This window comes from Vigna unguiculata, chromosome 10 (genome assembly GCF_004118075.2).
Source record: "Vigna unguiculata cultivar IT97K-499-35 chromosome 10, ASM411807v1, whole genome shotgun sequence".
NCBI classification, from domain to species: domain Eukaryota; kingdom Viridiplantae; phylum Streptophyta; class Magnoliopsida; order Fabales; family Fabaceae; genus Vigna; species Vigna unguiculata.
Window position 1 is genome coordinate 17,230,232 of NC_040288.1, and position 19,539 is coordinate 17,249,770.

Below are 19,539 nucleotides of genomic sequence, written 5' to 3' on the forward strand. Positions count from 1 at the left end.
AATTATAAATATTTTTTGTACTCTGAAATTTTTAAGACGTGGGACTGGAATGAGGAAGCAAACAAATATATTTCATTCATGGATTTAACTTATTAAACTTTAATAAATATTTATTGAAGCATGAGCTTTATTTCAATTTTGTTTGTTGAAAAATTTAGAAAATTTAGATTTTACCTCGATTTGCATTTATTTTAAAAATAAATTGTAACTTATGATTTCCATTTACTTCACTATTATAATTCTTAAGCAGTAAATATTATTATATCAAATAACATGAAAATTATATTTGAAAGTATTCACTCTCAAAACTACGAAACATTTCAGTAAATATCGTGTAATATTTTGTAAATTCCACACCAAATCCTAATTAATTTATTGTATTACCATTTTTAGTTTAATTTATTTTAAAAACAATAGTTACTTTCTCTAAAAAACTTTGTAAAGGTTCCTAAAATGTCATCTTATGACAGTTACTGCTCCAAAACATTAATTATGAAGACCACCAATTATGTTTTTTTGGGACATGACACTCTCTTACTATAATAAATGAATGTTGTATATTCCAATACATGTCTGGAAATCTGATCTACACATATGAACCCATATGAGTATCCTTGAAAGAAGATAAGTTGTAAATTGTAGACGTAGGAGCGTTCTTTGAGTGTGAAGAGAGGTACCGGTAATCAAAGCGTGTTAGTGATAATAATATTACCTAGAGCAATCATGATTATCGTCTTGAGAAGTGTTGATAACTCTGGACAATGCAATTACTTTTATCTTGAGAAGTGAAAACCATAATGAAGAGAAATTTAAAAAAATGAAACGCTCCTTGGTTGGCGATTTAGTATTTAATATTGGAATATGAAAACATTTAATAATTAAAACGTGTAGCAGATGATATAGCAGTTTAATCCTCATTATCTCGAGCAGTGCGAAATTTAATGCATTTGAATACTGATTGACACGTTGTCATCATTATCTCGAGCAGTGCAAAATTTAATGCATTTGAATACTGATTGACACGTTGATTTGGAGATAATTCGAACCACTTTTTGGAGGCGTTGGAATATAAAAAGTTTTTTAAACAGTCATTTTAAATTTATTTTTCCATAAAAATTGATCTTAAATTCTTCTGACTATGAAAATGGTGAAAAATATTTTAATTATTTTATAACTTATATTATTTTAATAATAATAATAATTAATAAGTAATAGTTATTGTATTTCACTGACTTTTAAATTTCCAATTTATATGGAATGGTAATTAATGTTAATTAATTCAATTTCTAATTAAAACTAATTTATATTGACTAAAATGAAGTCAAACAAAATCTAATACAAAAAAGGAAAATAAATATAATAAAAGAGAATAAAATATAACTTTTATATTGAGATATATAATAATTGCATACAAAATAAGAGTCCAATTGAAATCTTCTTATATATTGATATATATAAGAAGTTCAAACAAAATTACATACAAAATTTTCAACTTTAATACCAAAAAAATGGATAAAGAACTTTGATATCTCTGCTTGTTCTTTCACTTTCAATTTCAAAAAACAATTCAGGGTGATCCTCTGCAGAGAGTTGATGATCTCCATAGAAAGATCTTAGTTGGTTCCAACCTTGGGTAATCATTCGAGTGTGAATATCCATGTTGTAAGTAACATGGTGAACATTACTTTGGTAATCAACAACAATCCATTTAATAGCAAGGTCCTTCCAACAGCGTATTATGAACACTCGGTCGACGTGTCCAAAGTCCTTAAAAGATTAGCAAGTTAAGAATAAAGAAATAAATAAATATAAATAACAAAAATAAATGAGTTTGAATCAAAAAGTATACCTGGTCTTTCAAAAACATAGAAATGAATCTGCCAACCATTTCTGAAAAAAGTATGGATTGTGGTGTGGCCATGGATTCCATTGCAGGAGAATAGGTTGGTGATGAAGTAAAATTGTAAGAGAAGAAAATGGGTAACAGTAGAAAAATCAGATGTCTGACTTTGAATTGGTAAACATAGGGAATATATATATATAAAAAGAATAGGAGAAATCATAGTTGTTGGAAGTATCCGTACATACTGGACAGTCTGAACTGGTAAAAGTACAGGATAATAAATACGAATTAAAAAATAATACATTAAAAAAAAGAATTATGAAGCGTCGTAAAAATATAAGAAGAATTATTTAATGTAATTTACTAATGTTGATTTTTTTCAGGAAGGGGTATTTAATATTGGAATAGAGTAAAGTTTAATAATTATAACGTGTGGCAGATGATGGAGCAGTTTATTCATCATTATCTCGAGCTGTGCGAAATTTAATGCGTTTGAATACTGATTGACAGGTTGATTTGGAAAAAATTCGAAGCAGTATTTGAAGGGGTTAGAATACAAAACGTTTTGTAAAAGAAATGGTTTTGATGGAGTAAACGGTGATTGGAAAAATGTGAATAACTCTTTGAAAAATGTCCGAATAAAGTCAAAAATTGGGTAAAAATAAAGAGATTTGGTGATACAGTGCATTATTAAAAAATACCATTAACGAAAAAAAATGACACAAACAGAGTTTAAGGTAGAAAAATGAAGAAGATGAAGGGTTTGCTTGTAAAAGGTGGAAAAATACAGATAAATTGGTAAAGAAAAAGGTATTTTGATACAAATTACTTACCAGTTAAGTTGTAAAGCGAAAAAGACTCGTGCATGACTTTGAAATCTTGATTTGAAGCCTGTATCCAGAAGAAAAACAGTTAGATCAAGGTAGATAAACGGAAAAAATAGTTAGATTAACTCTTTTTGGTGTAGAACTTTGAAAAAATATAATGTATGATGAACTCTTTGAAAAATGTCCAAATAAAAACGTAAATCGGGTAACAATAAAGAGATCTGCTGATAGAATGCATTATTAAAAAAATACCATGAACAAAATAAAAATGACACCAAGAGAGTTGAAGGTAGAAAAATGAAGAAGATGAACGGGTTGCTTGTAAAAGGTGGAAAAATACAGATAAATTGGTAAATAAAAAGGTAGATTTTGATACAAATTACTTACCAGTTAAGTTGTACAGCGAAAAAGACTCTTGAATCAGTTTGAAATCTTGATTTGAAGCCTGTAAACAGAAGAAAAATATAAGAAACAGTTAGATCAAAGTACATAAACGCCAAAAATAGTTAGATAATTTTTTTTTATAAACCTGATGTTAAATCTGTCGCAGTGAACCATATTAGACATGTAGCAATCCTAGAAAATACCATCATCGGAAAAAAATAGTTAGATCTGAGAAAATAAAAGAAGAATATTAGTTGTTCGCTTGAGAAAGGTCAAAATGAAAATGAAATCTGCGTAATAAAACCATATGTCTCAGTGAACCATATTAGTTCTGTAGAAAAACGAAACAAATAGTTAGATCTGACAAAATATAAGAAGAAAATGAGTTGTTTGGTTGAGAAAACTCAAAATAAAATCGACTTCTGGGTTTAAACCTGTAAAAAAACGCATAAAAAAGTTAGATCTGACAAAATATAAGAAGAAAAATAGATGTTCGCTTGAGAAAACTCAAAATAAAAACGACTTTTGGGTTTAAACCTGTAAAAAAACGCATGAAAAAGATAGATCTGACAAAAAATAAGAAGAAAATGAGTTGTTCGCTTTAGAAAACTCAAAATAAAATCGATTTCTGTGTTCTTACCTGTAAAAAAGCGCATGAAAAAAGTTAGATCTGACAAAATATAAGAAGAAAATGAGTTGTTCGCTTGAGAAACTCAAAATAAAATCGACTTCTGGGTTCTTACCTGTAAAAAACGCATGAAAAAGTTAGATCTGACAAAATATAAGAAGAAAATGAGATGCTTGCTTGAGAAAAATAAAAATAAATACGACTTCTGGGTTTAAACCTGTAAAAAAACGCATGAAAAAGTTAGATCTGACAAATATAAGAAGAAAAATAGATATCCACAAAAAAATGGACAGATGAACGACAAATCTCAGATGCATGTCTTTGTAAGCGTCAGTTGAAGCCTATAAAGAAAAAAAAATGATGAACAGAAGAAGATGAACAGAACAAAGCTCAGAAAAAAATATAAACCATCTCCATAGTCGTTTTTTTGCGATTTAAAAACAACTCGATGAAAAGAAGAAGATGAACAGAAGAAGATGTTAGAGAAGAAGCTAAGAAAGGCAGAGAAACCATCATGAACGCGGAGAAACAAAGACAGAGAGAAAGAAGTGAGAAGGCGGTGCCAGAGAGAATGAGAAAGAGAGAGAAAGAAGAAAGAAGGCGGTCGCAGAGAGAATGAGAAAGAGAGAGAAAGAATTGAAAAAGAGGAAGGTGAGAAGACTGAGGAAGAGAGAGAAAGAAGTTTTAATTAAAACTTTCGGTTTTCAATTTCTTTTCCATTTTTTTTTCAGACTTCAAAATGCTGAGAGATTGACACATCAGCGTTTTTACCTTTTGTAGATAAAAATTTGAATTGAGAAGTAGGTCAGATATATTATTCAATTGAAAATCTTGCCTTTTGTTAGTTCCCAAATTGTATATAGTATTAGATTACAAACCCTGAAATAATGTTTTAAAATGAATAAGATACCCATTACTAGACAAGCAAGAATTAATACAAAAGATTATATAAGGCAATAATTTTCTCTAAATTTGATATGAAATCGGATACTATCAAATAAAATTAAAAGAAAAGGATAAATATAAAATCGCGTTTGTAGTACGCTTTGGACACTATGAATGGAATGTTATGCTCATGGGATTAAAAAACGCCCCAGCAGAATTTCAAAATATCATGAATAATATTTTAAGTCCCTATAATGAATTCGCTATTGTATATCTAGATGATGTACTTGTTTTCTCATAACCTTGGGACAAACGTATAAAACATCTAATATATTTAAAAGAATAATAAAATAAAATGGGTTAGTTTTATTCGAAAAGAAAATGAATTTAGCACGAACAAAAATAAAATTCTTGGGTCACGAAATTTATAAAGAAAAAATAACCCCTATCGCAAGAAGTATTGAATTTGCTAGTAGATTCCCTAATAAAATAAATGATAAAAACCAATTACAACGATTTTTAGGATGTTTAAATTATGTCTCTGAATTTACCCCTGAAATAAGAATAATTGCAAAACCCCTTTATAATCGTTTAAGAAAGAACCCTAAACAGTGGGAAAATGAACATTCAAGGGCAGTAATAAAAATAAAAGAATTAGTACAAAACCTTCCTTGCTTAAGAATGCATAATCCAGAAGCCTTTATGATAATAGAAACGGACGCATCGAAAATAGGTTTTGGAGGAATCTTAAAACAAAAGTTAAACGACAAGGAACAAATAGTTAAATACCACTCGGGAATATGGAATGATACTCAACAGAAGCAGTGGCGGAACTTGCTCGATATTTATGGGGGTGCCAAAATATACTTAAAATTTATATATTTAATTATGGATCCGTAAGATTATTTAACTTAATAATAATTGAATCAATACTAAAATTTGTAGTTATATTTTGTTTTTAATGTAAATAATCATATCGTCAGCAAAAAAAATTCATCTTCCATATTATTTTGCAGTCTTATTTTGATAATTTTCATTGTAGAAAATTATCTTTTTGATATAGTCGTAGAAACAAGAAGAGTTAAAATAAGACGAGACAGATTAAAAAATCAATGAAATAGATGTAATTGACTTCCTATTTTTGTCAAAGATTGATTTTTTCTATTTTCTTCCTCGTAGCTTCCATTTTATCACTTTTAAATAATTAATTTATTCTTTTATTTCTTCATCAATATACTTATGTTTTAAAAGAAATACTAAAAGATAATTTATCATAATTTAAATAAAAATTGTGATATGTAATTAATAAAAGAAAAATATATGATAATCAAGTCACAATTAAAAACCAGTTATTAAAAAACACTTAGTGCATTGCTTTTTCTTGATATTTATAAAAATAAATATACCAAATGCTCGTGAGATAAAAAATAATATTAATTATTAAACTAATATTTCACTATCAATTGAGAAAAAAAGAATTACTTTTTTCTTCAATAATAGAAGAAAGCATACAAAAATGAGAGCACAAAATAATGAATTTGTGTTCAACTTTATTTTTTTCTTCATAAACAAAAGAAAACAAAACAAGTAAAAGTCTAAAGTGAATACAATATGTGAGAAACTCAAAAAACAGTGAGAGACAAAATAAAAAATATCTTAATAAATTTATTTATTTATTATTAAATTTAATTTTATGTTTTATTATTTATTAACATTAAATGTTATATTTTATAAAATAAATAAAAAGATACCTATTTTAATATTTATCAATTCCTAATATATATTTTTATTATTTAAAAAATTCCAAAACATTAAATTTCTTATTAATAATTTAAAAAATTAAAAACAAAAAAAAATTCATATAATATAAATAAAATAAAAAATAAAAAACGTTGGGGGGGCCACGGCTCCCCCCCGTCCCTTACTAGGTCCGCCGTTGAACAGAAGTATAGTATAGTAAAGAAAGAAATACTTTCAATTTTTTTGTGTATTTCTAAATTCCAAACTGATTTAATAAATAAAACTTTTTTGCTAAGAGTTGATTGTAAATTGGCAAAAGAAATTTTGGAAACAGATGTTACAAATTTGGTTTCTTAACAAATTTTTGCTCGTTGGCAAAGTTTTATCTTGTTTTGATTTTAAAATCAAATTCATAAAAGGAAAAACTAATTTCATTCTTGATTTTTTAAAAAGAGAATTTTTACAGGGAAATGAGCCAAAAGAGTCCCTAGTCTAAAGGTTTTTCCTTAGACAACTTTGCCCCTACCTACAGTAAAAAGACTTTGGAAAAAGGAAATACCTCTACCCTAAATGAAAAGAGAGTTCTCCCTAGCACATTGACAGCCACTGAAAATAAATTTCAAGTATTAGGAACCTTTCCTAATACTAGTAGTATAGAGTCGCCCATGGATTTTTCTTATCAAGGAAACGTGTTCTGCCATTGTAACCCTTGAAAAGGAATGGGAAGAACTTGACCCAACAGTAATAATTAACCACCTGGCCCCTAAATGGGGATTGATTCTAAAAGAAAATATTAAAAAACAAAAAAAGTTTATCAAATGATTCTTATTGATACCGCTTCTGCTGAGATTTATCCTGAAGTATATAAGAAAGATCCTTTAAAAACCATCTACTCGAAATGACAAATAAATCGAGTTCTGTCTTATAAAGATTGGAATCAAAGTCCTTTAACTGAAAAGAGATTTTCAAGAGTGTTTGACCCCCCTTTTTATAATTATTTTGATTATCAAAATGCCTGGTATTGTGTCGTGTGTGATCCAAATCCCAAGCATTCTTGGTACATCAGTTTCAAGAATCCTCTAAATGAAGAAATACTAGTGTGGTTTCAAGAATGGTTTTGTTGGGCAGGGCCTACAAAGTCTATTTTTCCTCCAGTAATGGTAAAATTCTATGAAGATTTCAAGAAAGCCACTCCGAATATGCCTATTCATGAAAAACTTTTAAATTTTTGTGCTAAAAAGAGTCTAAGCTGGTTGTGTCAGCATATTTATGAATTACATCAGCATAAACCAGCCCCATTCCCAAAAACCTTATGCCTTAAAATGAAGGCTTTTTAGTGGAAGAAATTTCAAGTTCAATATTTGGAAGAAAAATTCAGAACATGGAAAAATAAGTCTCTCAATTTGGCCACTCCTCAAAAGAAAAGTGAAGTGATGTTAAGACTCCGTTTAAAATTAAAAGGAAAATCCAAAGCTGATATAAAGACTTCATTGTTGCAAGCATTATCATCTTTAGATTCCTCTGAAAAAGAAGAAGTTGATGATCATCCTTTTTTCGAAAATGGGGATGATTAGTATGGGATAGATCTTTCTTGAACTAACCCGAATGAATTACCCGAAATAATGGAATTAACAGGAAGAAAATGGATTGGACAACTATGTCATATCCGGAAAGCAACTACAAAAGATAAGGCCATAGCTTCTCGCCATTATGCAAAGATTCCCAGCGTCGATCAATCAAATTGAGGTGACATTAAAGAAAAAGAAAAGAAGAAACGACTCCATTAGAAAAAGATGTCCGACAAAATAAAAGGAAGATGCTCCATTATGAAAAGAAGAAAAGACTCCACTAGAAAAAAGATGCTCGATAAAATACAAGGAAGATGGTCCATGATGAATAATCCTCAATGAAATGTAATTTGAAATCATCAATGAAATGTAATTTTGAAATCCGTCTCCTATAAATACCTTCAAAGAAAATGAAGGAGGGAAACAAAATTTTTCCAAAAAACTTCCCTCATAATCTTTCTTTACCTCCCTCACTTTTTCTCTAGACTCTTTCATGTACTGGCTTTCGAATTTGAAATAAAAGCTTGAAATAATTTTATAAATGAAGAAGCCCTCTTTTTTCACTAACTTGTGCGATATCTACAATAAAAAATTCCTTTGTGAATGTACCCTGAATTTGATTATAGATGGCTTTGGCAAGTGTGGTTTTACCCTATCCTCCTATTCCACATATCCCTATCATACAAACTCCCACGGATTTATCTTTTATAATTTGAATTGCATTTTTTACGTGGGATTGTAATCCAACTAGAAATTTTGTAGCAAACAAGACTGGTAAATTCAGCATCACTCTTTCACGTTCAATTACAATTAAAGTCATCTGTTACCGAAGTTAAATCACAAGCATAAAATATGGTTGATTGAGAGTTGTGATGCTCTGACACGGTGGTTGGACGACGCTTCCCGCTCCCGAAGCGGACACGGAAGCGGAGGCGCAGCGGACACCTGCACGACACGGTGTCGGAAGCTTCTCCATGGATCAGACACGACTAGCTCTGAGACACGCGCTGGGGGACACCTCTGGTTGCTCGGATGCGCGACTGATACGGGATTCTGATAATTTTTTCGCGTATGCGAGGGAAAATGATTCACGTTTTGTTTTGTTCACTTTTTGCCCTTTTCTTTTAATGTTACTAGAATATTTTATTTGATTGCCCTTTTCTTTTAATGTCTCTCGAATATTTTATTTGATTGGTATGATATTTTTCTTCTCTGTTTTTTAGAGAATAAAGGGAAATCTAACAAATTTAAAATAAAAATAGGAAATAAAAAGAATAAAAAATAATCTTTCATACCTTCTATTAAAATAAATCCAAAAAATTTAAAATAAAAAGGGAAATAAAAAATAAAAAATAATCTTTCATACCTTCTATTAAAATAAATCCAAAATATTTAAAATAAAAAGGGAAATAAAAAATAAAAAATAATCTTTCATACCTTCTATTAAAATAAATCCAAAATATTTAAAATAAAAAGGGAAATAAAAAAATAAAAAATAATCTTCCATACATTCTATTAAAATAAACCCAAAAAAATAAAAATAAAAATGGAAATAAAAGGATAAAAAATAATCTTCCATACATTTTATTAAAATAAACCCAAACAAATTAAAATAAAAATGGAATAAAAGGATAAAAAATAATCTTTTATACCTTCTATTAAAATAAATCCAAAAAATTTAAATAAAAATGGAAATAAAAAGATAAAAAATAATCTTCCATACCTTCTATTAAAATAAAATAAAATAAAGATGATAAACAAAAATAAATTATTCCAGATTGGGAGCTCTTGAGTTGAGGATAAATTATTCTATAAATTAGAGTAAAATGAGATGTTATAATCACAGGTAACAAAAACAAAAGAAAGAATCGAGATTGAGAGCGCTTGAGTTGAGATGAAATACAATTAGAAAACTTGTTAGCAATTGCAGAACAAAGGAAAGCTGTTGCTTTGTAGTTGTAGAACGAAGGAAAGTTGTTGCTTTACGGTTGTAGAACCAAGGGAAGAAGAAAGAAAGTCTAGAAAAGGTAACTTTATAAACTTTCTTTTTTATAATTTAAATAAATATCCTTCATAGTTTTTTTTTATGTAAAAATGATTTATCGTAGTTTTTCTTATACAGTGTATATTTGAATATGTGAACAATTTTCTTGTTAATGTTGTTAGTATTTATTAAATAATGTTTTATTGTGTTTTATAATTTATTTATTATATTAAATTTAAAATTATGTAATTTAATTGTATAATTGCTGGAACAATATATCTATTGTTGAAATTTTATAAGATCAAATTAACTAGAATAGAAGAAAAATAACATTTTTTATGTTTTGAAGTTTTTTATTGCTATATTTTTATTATTTAAAACACCTTTATATAATGTTAAGATATAAATTCAAATGAAAAAGACAAGTTTAAAGTAAAATGAAACAAATCTACATAGAGCGAATAACTTTTTTTTATATTTAAATTTATATTTTTTATTTGAATTATATCTTTTTTAATATTTGTCCCATTTAAATTAAAATATTAGTTTTTTATTGTTATAATTAATATTTGTCGAATTTAAATTATATAATTTCTTTTTAGTTTGTGATATTATTATTTTTTATACCTAAATAAATTAATTTAATAGAAAATTTATTTTATTATAGGAAATTAAGATGAGTATACCTAGTCAAGCCATCGAAAAAGAAGATGAAACAAAATCTTTGTGGAGATATGTTACAAAGTTAAGAAAAACTCATAGTCGTGGAAATAATATGATTAAATGTAGTTTGTGTGATTTATCATTCAATGGATCGTATACTCGAGTAAGATCTCATTTGCTAAAATTAACGGGAGTAGGAGTTAGAATTTGTCCAAACATGACTAATGAAGCAGCATTGAAAATAGAAAATTCAAAGAAGAAAAAGGTCTATCTACCATTTGTATCTAATGAAGGAAAGTAGACGAATAACGGTGTTAATCCAAAACATAAAGGTCCTTTAGAAGCTTCTTTCAATATCCAAGCTAGAGATACTCTTGATTATGAAATTGCAAGGATGTTTTATTCTTCAGGACTACCATTTCATCTAGCAAAAAATCCTCACTACAGGAGCACATTTTCTTATGCTGCCAATACTTCTAATCTCAGTGGATATGTACCACCAACATATAATAAATTGAGAGGTCCTTTACTTGCAAAAGAAAGAAGTCACGTAGAAAATCTTCTACAACCCATAAGAGATTCATGGAATGATAAAGGTGTGACAATTGTTTGTGATGGGTGGACTGATCCTCAAAGAAGACCACTTATAAATTTTATGGCTGTCATTGAGAGTGGTCCAATGTTTTTAGGTCAATAGATGGATCTGGTGAGATAAAGGACAAAGATTTTATTGCTAAACACATGAGAGATGTAATTATGGAGGTTGGACCAAAAAATGTGGTACAAATTATAACTGAAAATGCAACTGTATGTAAGGAAGCAGGTATGCTTATAGAAGCAGAATTTCCTTCAATCTACTGGACTCCTTGTGTAGTGCATACATTGAATCTTGCATTGAAAAATATTTGTGCAGCAAAAAATTGTGAAAGAAATAGTGATACTTATAAAGAATGTTTTTGGACCACACAAATTGCTGATGATGCTACATTTATCAAAAAATTTATTGTGGGGCACTCTATGAGATTGTCAATGTTCAATACCTTCAACTCATTCAAGTTGCTTTCTGTTGCTTCTACAAGATTTGCTTCAACCATTATCATGCTCAAAAGGTTTCAACGTTTGAAGAAAGGACTTCAAGAGATGGTTATTAGTGATGATTGGTCTTCTTATAAAGAGGACAATGTGGACAGTGCACAATTTGTGAAAGCAACTTTATTGAATGATAATTGGTGGATGAAGGTTGACTACATACTTGCTTTTACTGCTCCTATTTATGATGTTCTCAGAAAAACAGATACAGATATGGCTACTCTTCACTTGGTATATGAAATGTGGGACTCAATGATTGAAAATGTTAAAAAGATCATATACCAACATGAAAGGAAGACAAAAGTTGAACATTCATCCTTTTTTGAGGTGGTAAATTCAATATTGATTGATCATTGGACTAAAAGTAGCACATCTCTTCATTGCCTTGCTCATTCTTTAAATCCAAGGTAATTATGTAGTTAAATTACTTTATGACTATATTTATTAAAATTTATAATATTATGTTAATATATCTTTATGTCTTTTTTAAAATTGTAGATATTACAGTCCTGAATGGTTAAATGAAGACCCACAAAGACGTGCCCCACATAAAGATTTTGAACCTACTCAAGAAAGGAAAAAATGTTTTAAGAGATATAGAGTTCGCAAACTTTTCAGGTAAATTGGGAGATTTTGCAGATGAGGACTCTTTAAGGGATAGAGGCAAAATGGATGCAAAGTCATGGTGGATTATTCATGGATCTCATGCACCAATACTTCAAAATATAGCTCTTAAGCTACTTGGACAACCATGTTCTTCTTCTTGCTGTGAAAGAAATTAGAGCACCTACTCTTTTATACATTCTTTAAAAAGAAATAAGATGACACCTAAAAGGGCAGAAGATTTAGTATTTGTCTACAGTAATCTTCGTCTTCTTTCAAGAAACTCCTCAAAATACAAGGAAAAGGAAACTAGCTTGTGGGATATTGCTGGAGATGATTTTTCAATGAATGATAATGGAATTCTTAATATTGCTAGCCTATCTCTCGATGAACTAGAATTAGAAGTTATATTTTTTGATGAAGATTAACATATATAAGACTCAAACATTATGATATTTTAAATGTTTTTTTTTATTATGAAATAAAATTATTAGATTTTATAATATGTATATTGCCGTGTCCGTGTCTTATACTTTTTCAATTTGGCCATATCTCCGTATCCGTGTCCATGTCGTGTCTGTATCCGTATCTATATCCGGACATCATAGATTGAGAGAGTGGTGTACCTGTGATTGCTCTCCAGCCGGACATGCCATGCTCCATTTGTTGTGGGGAAAATGTTTGTTGTGCAGTTGCTTTGAAGGCTTTTCCAAAATCACCCTTCTGAAGACGTACATCAGATGGCTGAATTTCGTAGTATACGGGTAGAACATGTCGGCAATAAGTTTGGTGCCATTCAATGATTTGTTGCAGCTGATGAAGACACCAAACAGATTCAGAATAGGTTTTGGTGAAAACAACAATTGTTACCCGACACCGATTCAGAATAGGTTGTTGGATGTGCATTGACTTTACTACATTGTCGTGGTGAAGGAGAGTGGTGAGTCCAACAGAAGTGAGGGCAGAATCAAGATGAGAAACAAATTTTATGCGGATGTCTTCTCCTGTGAAGTTGATGAGCACGTCGTACATCTCTGGGAGTTTGGATGTTGAAGATGCGAATTCCATGGAAAGGATTGATGAGGTAACGAAGTTTTAGAAGAGAAAGCACTAATGCAATACAGTCAGATACATGATCTTTATATACCAATCACAGAACCTTTCTTACTTTAGCCATTTAAAAAGTTGGACCATATGGAAGCGCGTTAAGAGCATCACAGAACCTTTTCTTCCTTAGCATTTAAGAAATTAGACCAACATCCACTATGAATCATAGAAAAGAAAATATTACACTAATAACTATGAAGTTTTCCTAATTAAAATCTGCTTTAGTTTCTAAAAGCATCTCTCTTTTAACTATGACGAGGACCTAAAAATATTAATATCCCACCTATACGTCTTTATTTCTGTCTTTTCTTGTCTCCTATCGTTTTCTTTTCTTAAAGTTTCTAATTGGTTCTGACTATGACATGACAAGACAAAAAAAATTGTATTGAAAATTAAGAGATTATGCAAAGACTTGTTTGGTTTCCTAAGCTAGTATAATTTCTTTAAGCTACCCTTATGTGTGCATAAACAAAGCTTAATGCATGACAAAACACATTATAAGAGAAGACATAATATTTCATTTAGAGTGGTAGGATGTATGTTTTAAGTGAGTATTTTCTCGCTTAATGTGAGTGTGAACGTGTTTAAACGAGAATAAAAGTTTGGTCACTTGGTACAAAGAACAATCACTTAAGCAAACACGTGAAGTATGCCACCTGCAACAAGAATTTGTAAGGGTGGCCAAAAAAATTCAAATTGTTAAGGTACCACACCTAACCAAACTAGACCAAATAAGTAAACAGTGCATATCAAGGCAGCCAAGTATATAGCCTAGGCCGGCTTAGCATAACCTATACCGGTCTTGACCTAAACTTCTAAAGGGACAACCTATACCAACGTAAGCCATCAAGACAAATAGCCGGCCTAGATCGACTACTCCAGCATATCCGCTAAGTTTAGAACCTAGGCCGACCACTCTAATGAACTCAACATAATGGAAACGTCCACATCCAATAAACCTTAAGGGCTTGGGTTTGGGCCCTGGCCCACTCACAAGCCCCACCCAGAGCCCAAGTCAAGGCCCAGCCCATGAAATGGTCAAATGTCATTAATGCTCTATAAATACATGTGGACCCCATCATTTAAAGGTACGCATTCATTAATCACTGATTTGACTCTCGGAGAACTTTGACTTACTTAAGCTTTGGAGATTCTTCTGCAGGTAACCCCTCCTGGGTTCAAGCTGATATGTACCAACCAGAAGGAGGCCAACCGAAGAGATATCGGACTACATGGTAAGGTGACTCTTGTGCCTAACTTATCTTATTTGTTCTCTGCAGGAACAATTGGCGCCCACCGTGGGGCACGAGACGAACACCTTTAGTACCCATTTTTCTCTGAAGATGGTTTTTACCCGCAGCAGAGCTGGAGCTAACAAGCAAGCGGATGCTGGTCCCTCTGGACCTCCCAGCATCACCCCTGATTTGACCGCCATCCTAGACGGCCAAGCAAAGATGCAACAGGAACTCGCAGACCTGAAGAAGCGCAGTGCTGAAGAAATGGAGGCGTTGAGACAAGAGAACTTCCGCCTCAGGCGAAGGATCGAGGTGGATCCCAACCTGAAGGGAAAAGCCAAAGAAACCTCTGAAGCTGTGAAGTCTCCGGCTTTCCAGCCTACAGAGGAAGAAAGTGAATACAATCCCACCCCCCACACCTTCACCACCACCCAACAGACACCCGTTACCTCTACCCATCCCCATCACTTTGCATCCGGTCAACCGGGGCTCACCGCACCCCCAACTCCCGCCCCCACCCTCCCTACCACCCATATCCCCTACAACATACCCACCGCCCTCCATACCACACATATCCCACCCTACAACCCATAATATCTTCCCACAACCCACATTCCTCCTCACAACATCACCTCCACCTTTCCTGCTATGATTAACCACCCACCCCTACCTCACATGCCCCCTCCTCACCAGCCCAGACGCCGCCACCCATTCACGAATTTTATCGCCAATACCCCTCTCCCGGCCCAGTGGGAACCATTCACCCTGGATCGCTATACCGGCGAAACCGACCCTGACGAGCACCTAAAAGTCTACATCACCCACGTCGCCCTGTACACATCCCAAGACGCAGTCTTTTGCAAAGCTTTCCCCACCACCCTCAAAGGCCCTGCCCTAGAATGGTTCACCACCCTCCCGCCCTACTCAATCGATAGTTTCGACATCCTCTCCCACATGTTTTCCACCCATTTCGCTGGAAGCCGTCCCCATCAAACCACCACCATATCCCTACTGGGTATCAGACAGGAACCTAATGAACCACTCAGAGCGTTCATCGATCGCTTCAGTAAAGCCGCCCTTCGTACACCGCACCTCAACCAGGAGATCATTCTCCAATGCATGACTCTCACCCTACAACCCGACCCCTTCGCCAACAACGTCTACCTTCACCCACCTGCCTCCATGCACGAACTCAAGCTGCGTGCAGCCGACTACGTCCGCATGGAGGAAATGCAAACCCTTCACACCAAATTCTGCAGCGACTACGCCGCCACCAACTCCAACCCCACCCCACAACCTAACCCACGCCCTGATACCTGCCCACGTGAACCCCGCCACCCTCGCTTCACCAGATACACCCCCCTCACAGTAGCCCGCTCCCGCATTCTAGACGAAGCCCTCCAAGCCGATCTAATCCCTCCACCACGTAAGACAACCACACCTCCCAACACCGACATGACCAAATATTGCCGCTACCACCGCAACCATGGTCACACTACGGAAGAATGCAAAGCACTCCAAGATAAAATAGAAGAACTGGTCCGTGCTAGCCACTTTCGCCGCTTCATCCGATTAAATGACACAATATAATGCAAAACTAAAATAAATACAACAATAATGTAATTAATGAAAATTTAGTTACACAAACTATTACAACAGAATGAAATATTATCAATAGAGAGAAAAGAACCGTATAAGAATTAGAAAAACAAAAGCAAGGGATATGTACAGAGGTAGTAACAATCTTTCACATCTACTTATTAATGAATTTACAGAAATAAAATTCAACCAAAACAGATGAAAAATGCAACATTGCTACATTAGAGTAAGTGAGAAGAGATGTTAATAAAAGATAAAATTAGTATAAGTAAACCTGTAGCATAACTAGTTATGTTTGTAAAAACTAAATTTCAAATTTGATTACAAAACACAAGGTAGTGCGAAATGAAAATAACTACAACATTAATCTAATCAATGAAAATTCATTACAAACTACAATAGATTAAAATTATCAATGCAGAAAAGAAAAGTATAAGAGTTAGAAAAGCAAAATTAAAGTGTGGGTACAAAAGCGGTAACAATCATTTCCTATTACTTGTTGTCAAACCTACAAAAATGAAATTAAATCAAAACAAATGAAAAATGCAACGTTTGTACACTAAAATGAGTAAGGACATGTTAATAAAAGAGAAAAGTGGTAGAAGGAAACACATAAAAGAATTGGTTAAGTTTGTCAAAAAAGTGCAGAATGAAAATAATTGGAAAAATAATCTAATCAATGAATAATTAATTACACAAACTAATGCAACAGAAGAAGATTATCAATGTAGAGAAAGAAACAGTAGAAGAGTTAAAAAAACAAAAGCAAGGGATATACAGAGACAATAATAATCTTTCGTTACTACTTCTTAATAAACCTGCAGAAATCTAATATAATCCTAATATATCTAGAATCAAATTATAACTCTAATGAAATCGGTCACAAAATTATAGAAAAGTTAGGCTTTAGTTTAAGCTTAAGTTTAAGGTTAGGTTTATGGTTTACTATTAGTGTTATGTTTAGGGTTAGAGTTTAGGTTTATGTTAGGATTTAGTGTTTGGAGTTTATTGTTAGGGTTTAAGGGTTAGGGTTACGGTAAGGATTTAGAGGTCAGGGTTTTGGTAGGGTTATGGGTATGGATGTCACAAGGTAGTTGATCATGGTATATATCTAATTATTACAAGAGAGGATCACGATAGAAATGTTCAAGGTCCAAGACGAACTGGGTAAGTGGTAGAGTGCAAGGCTACCAAAAATTGGTTACATGTGCGGAATATATTCTACATGTGTGTGTAAATAGCATATGAATAGGAAACGAAAATTATTAACTAAGATTCATCAAAGTTTATCCATGTAATCAAAACCGAAAAACAAACTTATCCATGATTGTTATCGTCACTTCCAAATTTTGTCAAACTTAAGCCTAGAAGACGTAATTTTGTTTTTTTGTGAGGAAATATATTGTAGAAGAAACGCTAAGGTAATCATTGATGTCAAAATTCATGTCTCAAATATCAGGTTAAAGTGTTTAGCTTACTGCAACTTGAGCTGAAAGGTAATTTGAACGAAGTATGTTCTGTCCATATACTTTGGTCTTAGTGTTCTTAAGCACTTCCACAACTTCTTCCACCTTTGCTGGAAGAGCCTTCGACGATTCGAGGAGAACCAACAGTTCTCAATTTTCCATCTCCAAAGCATACCTGTTATTTTTGCTGCTATGCTAGGCTGTTCAAAGATATCACAGTAAGCACACGATAAGAATTGAAAAACTTAACCTTCAACAACAAAAAGGAAAATAGAATAGTAGATTGTTATGCCTTTAGTTCATGAACAAGCATGTAAAGATGCTCTCCGAGTATCTCTTTTTGCTGCACAGGAGCAGCCCCAGCAAGCAAGCTATGCAGCATTTCTGGCCCATGGGACCCTCTACCAAATCCTTTTTCCAATTCACACTGGCGTCCACTGGTTATATTATATTATTAAAAGTGAACAAAGAATCGACATTCCTCCCTCTCACCTCTTCTCCGCCACTCTCACTGTGCCTAACGATTACTTCCTCGTATCAGTATCGCGACGTGACCACATCACTCTCATAATTTTTCCATTCAACAACGTATGATTCTTAGTTTTGATTGCACGAATTGCTATGACAAACACCATTTCAGTAACACGATCTCAAAGATCTGGATCAACACACCTTTATCGTTCTCTTTCATTCAAGCAACGTGTTTATATATAATATCATAACAAGAAATTAATTAAGTTAGAAATATACGAAGATCAAGATTTCAAGAAAAGAAAACGGAGCACAATTGCGTCAAACCTAAACGAAGAAAACATGAATGGAGACGAAACGCACAGGATGACAAACAAAATAGACCTAACCATAACAGAGGGATTTACCGGTGGAGGAGTCTTTGCAGACGCGGACACACTTAAGGCTCTTGAACTCAGAATGCATCAATTAGGTGGCTGTCGGAGACGCGCCAGAATGGAGGTCGCCGAAGTAGGGCACGCCGGAGAGGCGGCGACCGACGGAGGAACCGCCGTGGATAAATATTTCGATTGAAAGAGTAAGGAAAGAGAAGGTGCCACCGTAAGGGATTGTTCTTGTGTTATGTGAAGCGGAACAAGAAAACGTTAGTGGTGAGGTGAGTGAGAGAGGAAAGAAGAGGGAAAGAGTGTGATACCATTTGAGACCAAAACAGAGAATCGGAGAGACAAAGAGACAGAGAGTGATGTTGGTGTGTTTGTGCGTACGGGAGTCATTGATTGTAAGAGGATTCCGCATGCTAACCGTTAGGTGCTAATAAACCATCATCTCCATCCCACACGCGCCTTGCTTGAGTGTCTCCCACACTCTTCATCTCTTTGCAATTTTCCATCATTTGTTATTTAGGGAAATTCGCGCCTGATCAACCAAACTTAACGCCTTTTGATAAGTTTACCCCATTATTTTTTTAATAAAATATTCAAACTATACATAAATCTATTTATTGCAAACTTTGCACAGGTTTTATCTTATTGTTGGTAGAAGATGTGACCGTTGGACTGTTAGGAATTATTACCTCTACTTTGTAATTAACTATTACCGTGTCAAATAGATAGTTATGATTTTCCTTTATATTATTTTACCAAACATATTTAGTCGGTGAGTTTCATAGTATATTTAATGGGAGAAGAGAAACAAACATAATATTTTGATTTTGGTAATGATAATTAATGGAGTGCATTTAGAAAATAATGGTTATTAATAATGGTTGTAGTAGATACGTAGTTATGTGTCTGTAGTTAGAAATATAGTATATGTGTATGTAGTTAGAAATATAGTAGATATTTTTAGGGATGTTAGAACGTGGTATGAATGAAAGTTGGTAGAATTGTGTTGCAAGTAAGGATGATAACAAGTCGTGTGTCAGATACCAACTAGATTTTTCAAGTAG

The 19,539-nt window shown here is 32.7% G+C and overlaps 1 protein-coding gene across 3 annotated transcripts; it reads right to left on the reverse strand.

Moving 5' to 3' along the window:
• Positions 1-1,485: 1,485 nt before the first annotated feature.
• On the reverse strand, positions 1,486-14,335 carry LOC114167519 (disease resistance protein ADR2-like). 3 transcript variants are annotated; one of them, XR_003600248.1, is made up of 7 exons: positions 12,841-14,335; positions 3,695-3,724; positions 3,200-3,246; positions 3,058-3,115; positions 2,677-2,734; positions 1,850-1,890; positions 1,486-1,767 (listed from the first exon to the last, which is right to left on the reverse strand). XR_003600248.1 is itself a non-coding variant. In XM_028052620.1 (7 exons), exons 1-5 carry the CDS (start codon positions 13,280-13,282, stop codon positions 2,680-2,682), a joined length of 705 nt encoding a protein of 234 aa, XP_027908421.1. In that variant the 5' UTR covers positions 13,283-14,335; the 3' UTR covers positions 1,486-1,767; positions 1,850-1,890; positions 2,677-2,679. The 3 variants fall into 3 exon arrangements, 1 of the variants encoding a protein (XP_027908421.1); XM_028052620.1 differs by having other exon boundaries at positions 3,695-3,797; XR_003600249.1 differs by lacking the exon at positions 3,695-3,724.
• Between the last annotated feature and the right edge of the window lie 5,204 nt (positions 14,336-19,539).

What these genes read in the sequence shown, in the direction of transcription:
- LOC114167519 (XM_028052620.1), bottom strand. Translation starts at nt 13,282, where the DNA reads ATGGAATTCGCATCTTCAACATCCAAACTCCCAGAGATGTACGACGTG. An exon ending in CGGCTGGAGAGCAATCACAG is followed by an intron (nt 3,798 to 12,840) that starts GTACACCACTCT and finishes CGTTTTTTACAG; the next exon opens with GTAAGAACCCAGAAGTCGAT. An exon ending in TGCGACAGATTTAACATCAG is followed by an intron (nt 3,116 to 3,199) that starts GTTTATAAAAAA and finishes TTCTGTTTACAG; the next exon opens with GCTTCAAATCAAGATTTCAA.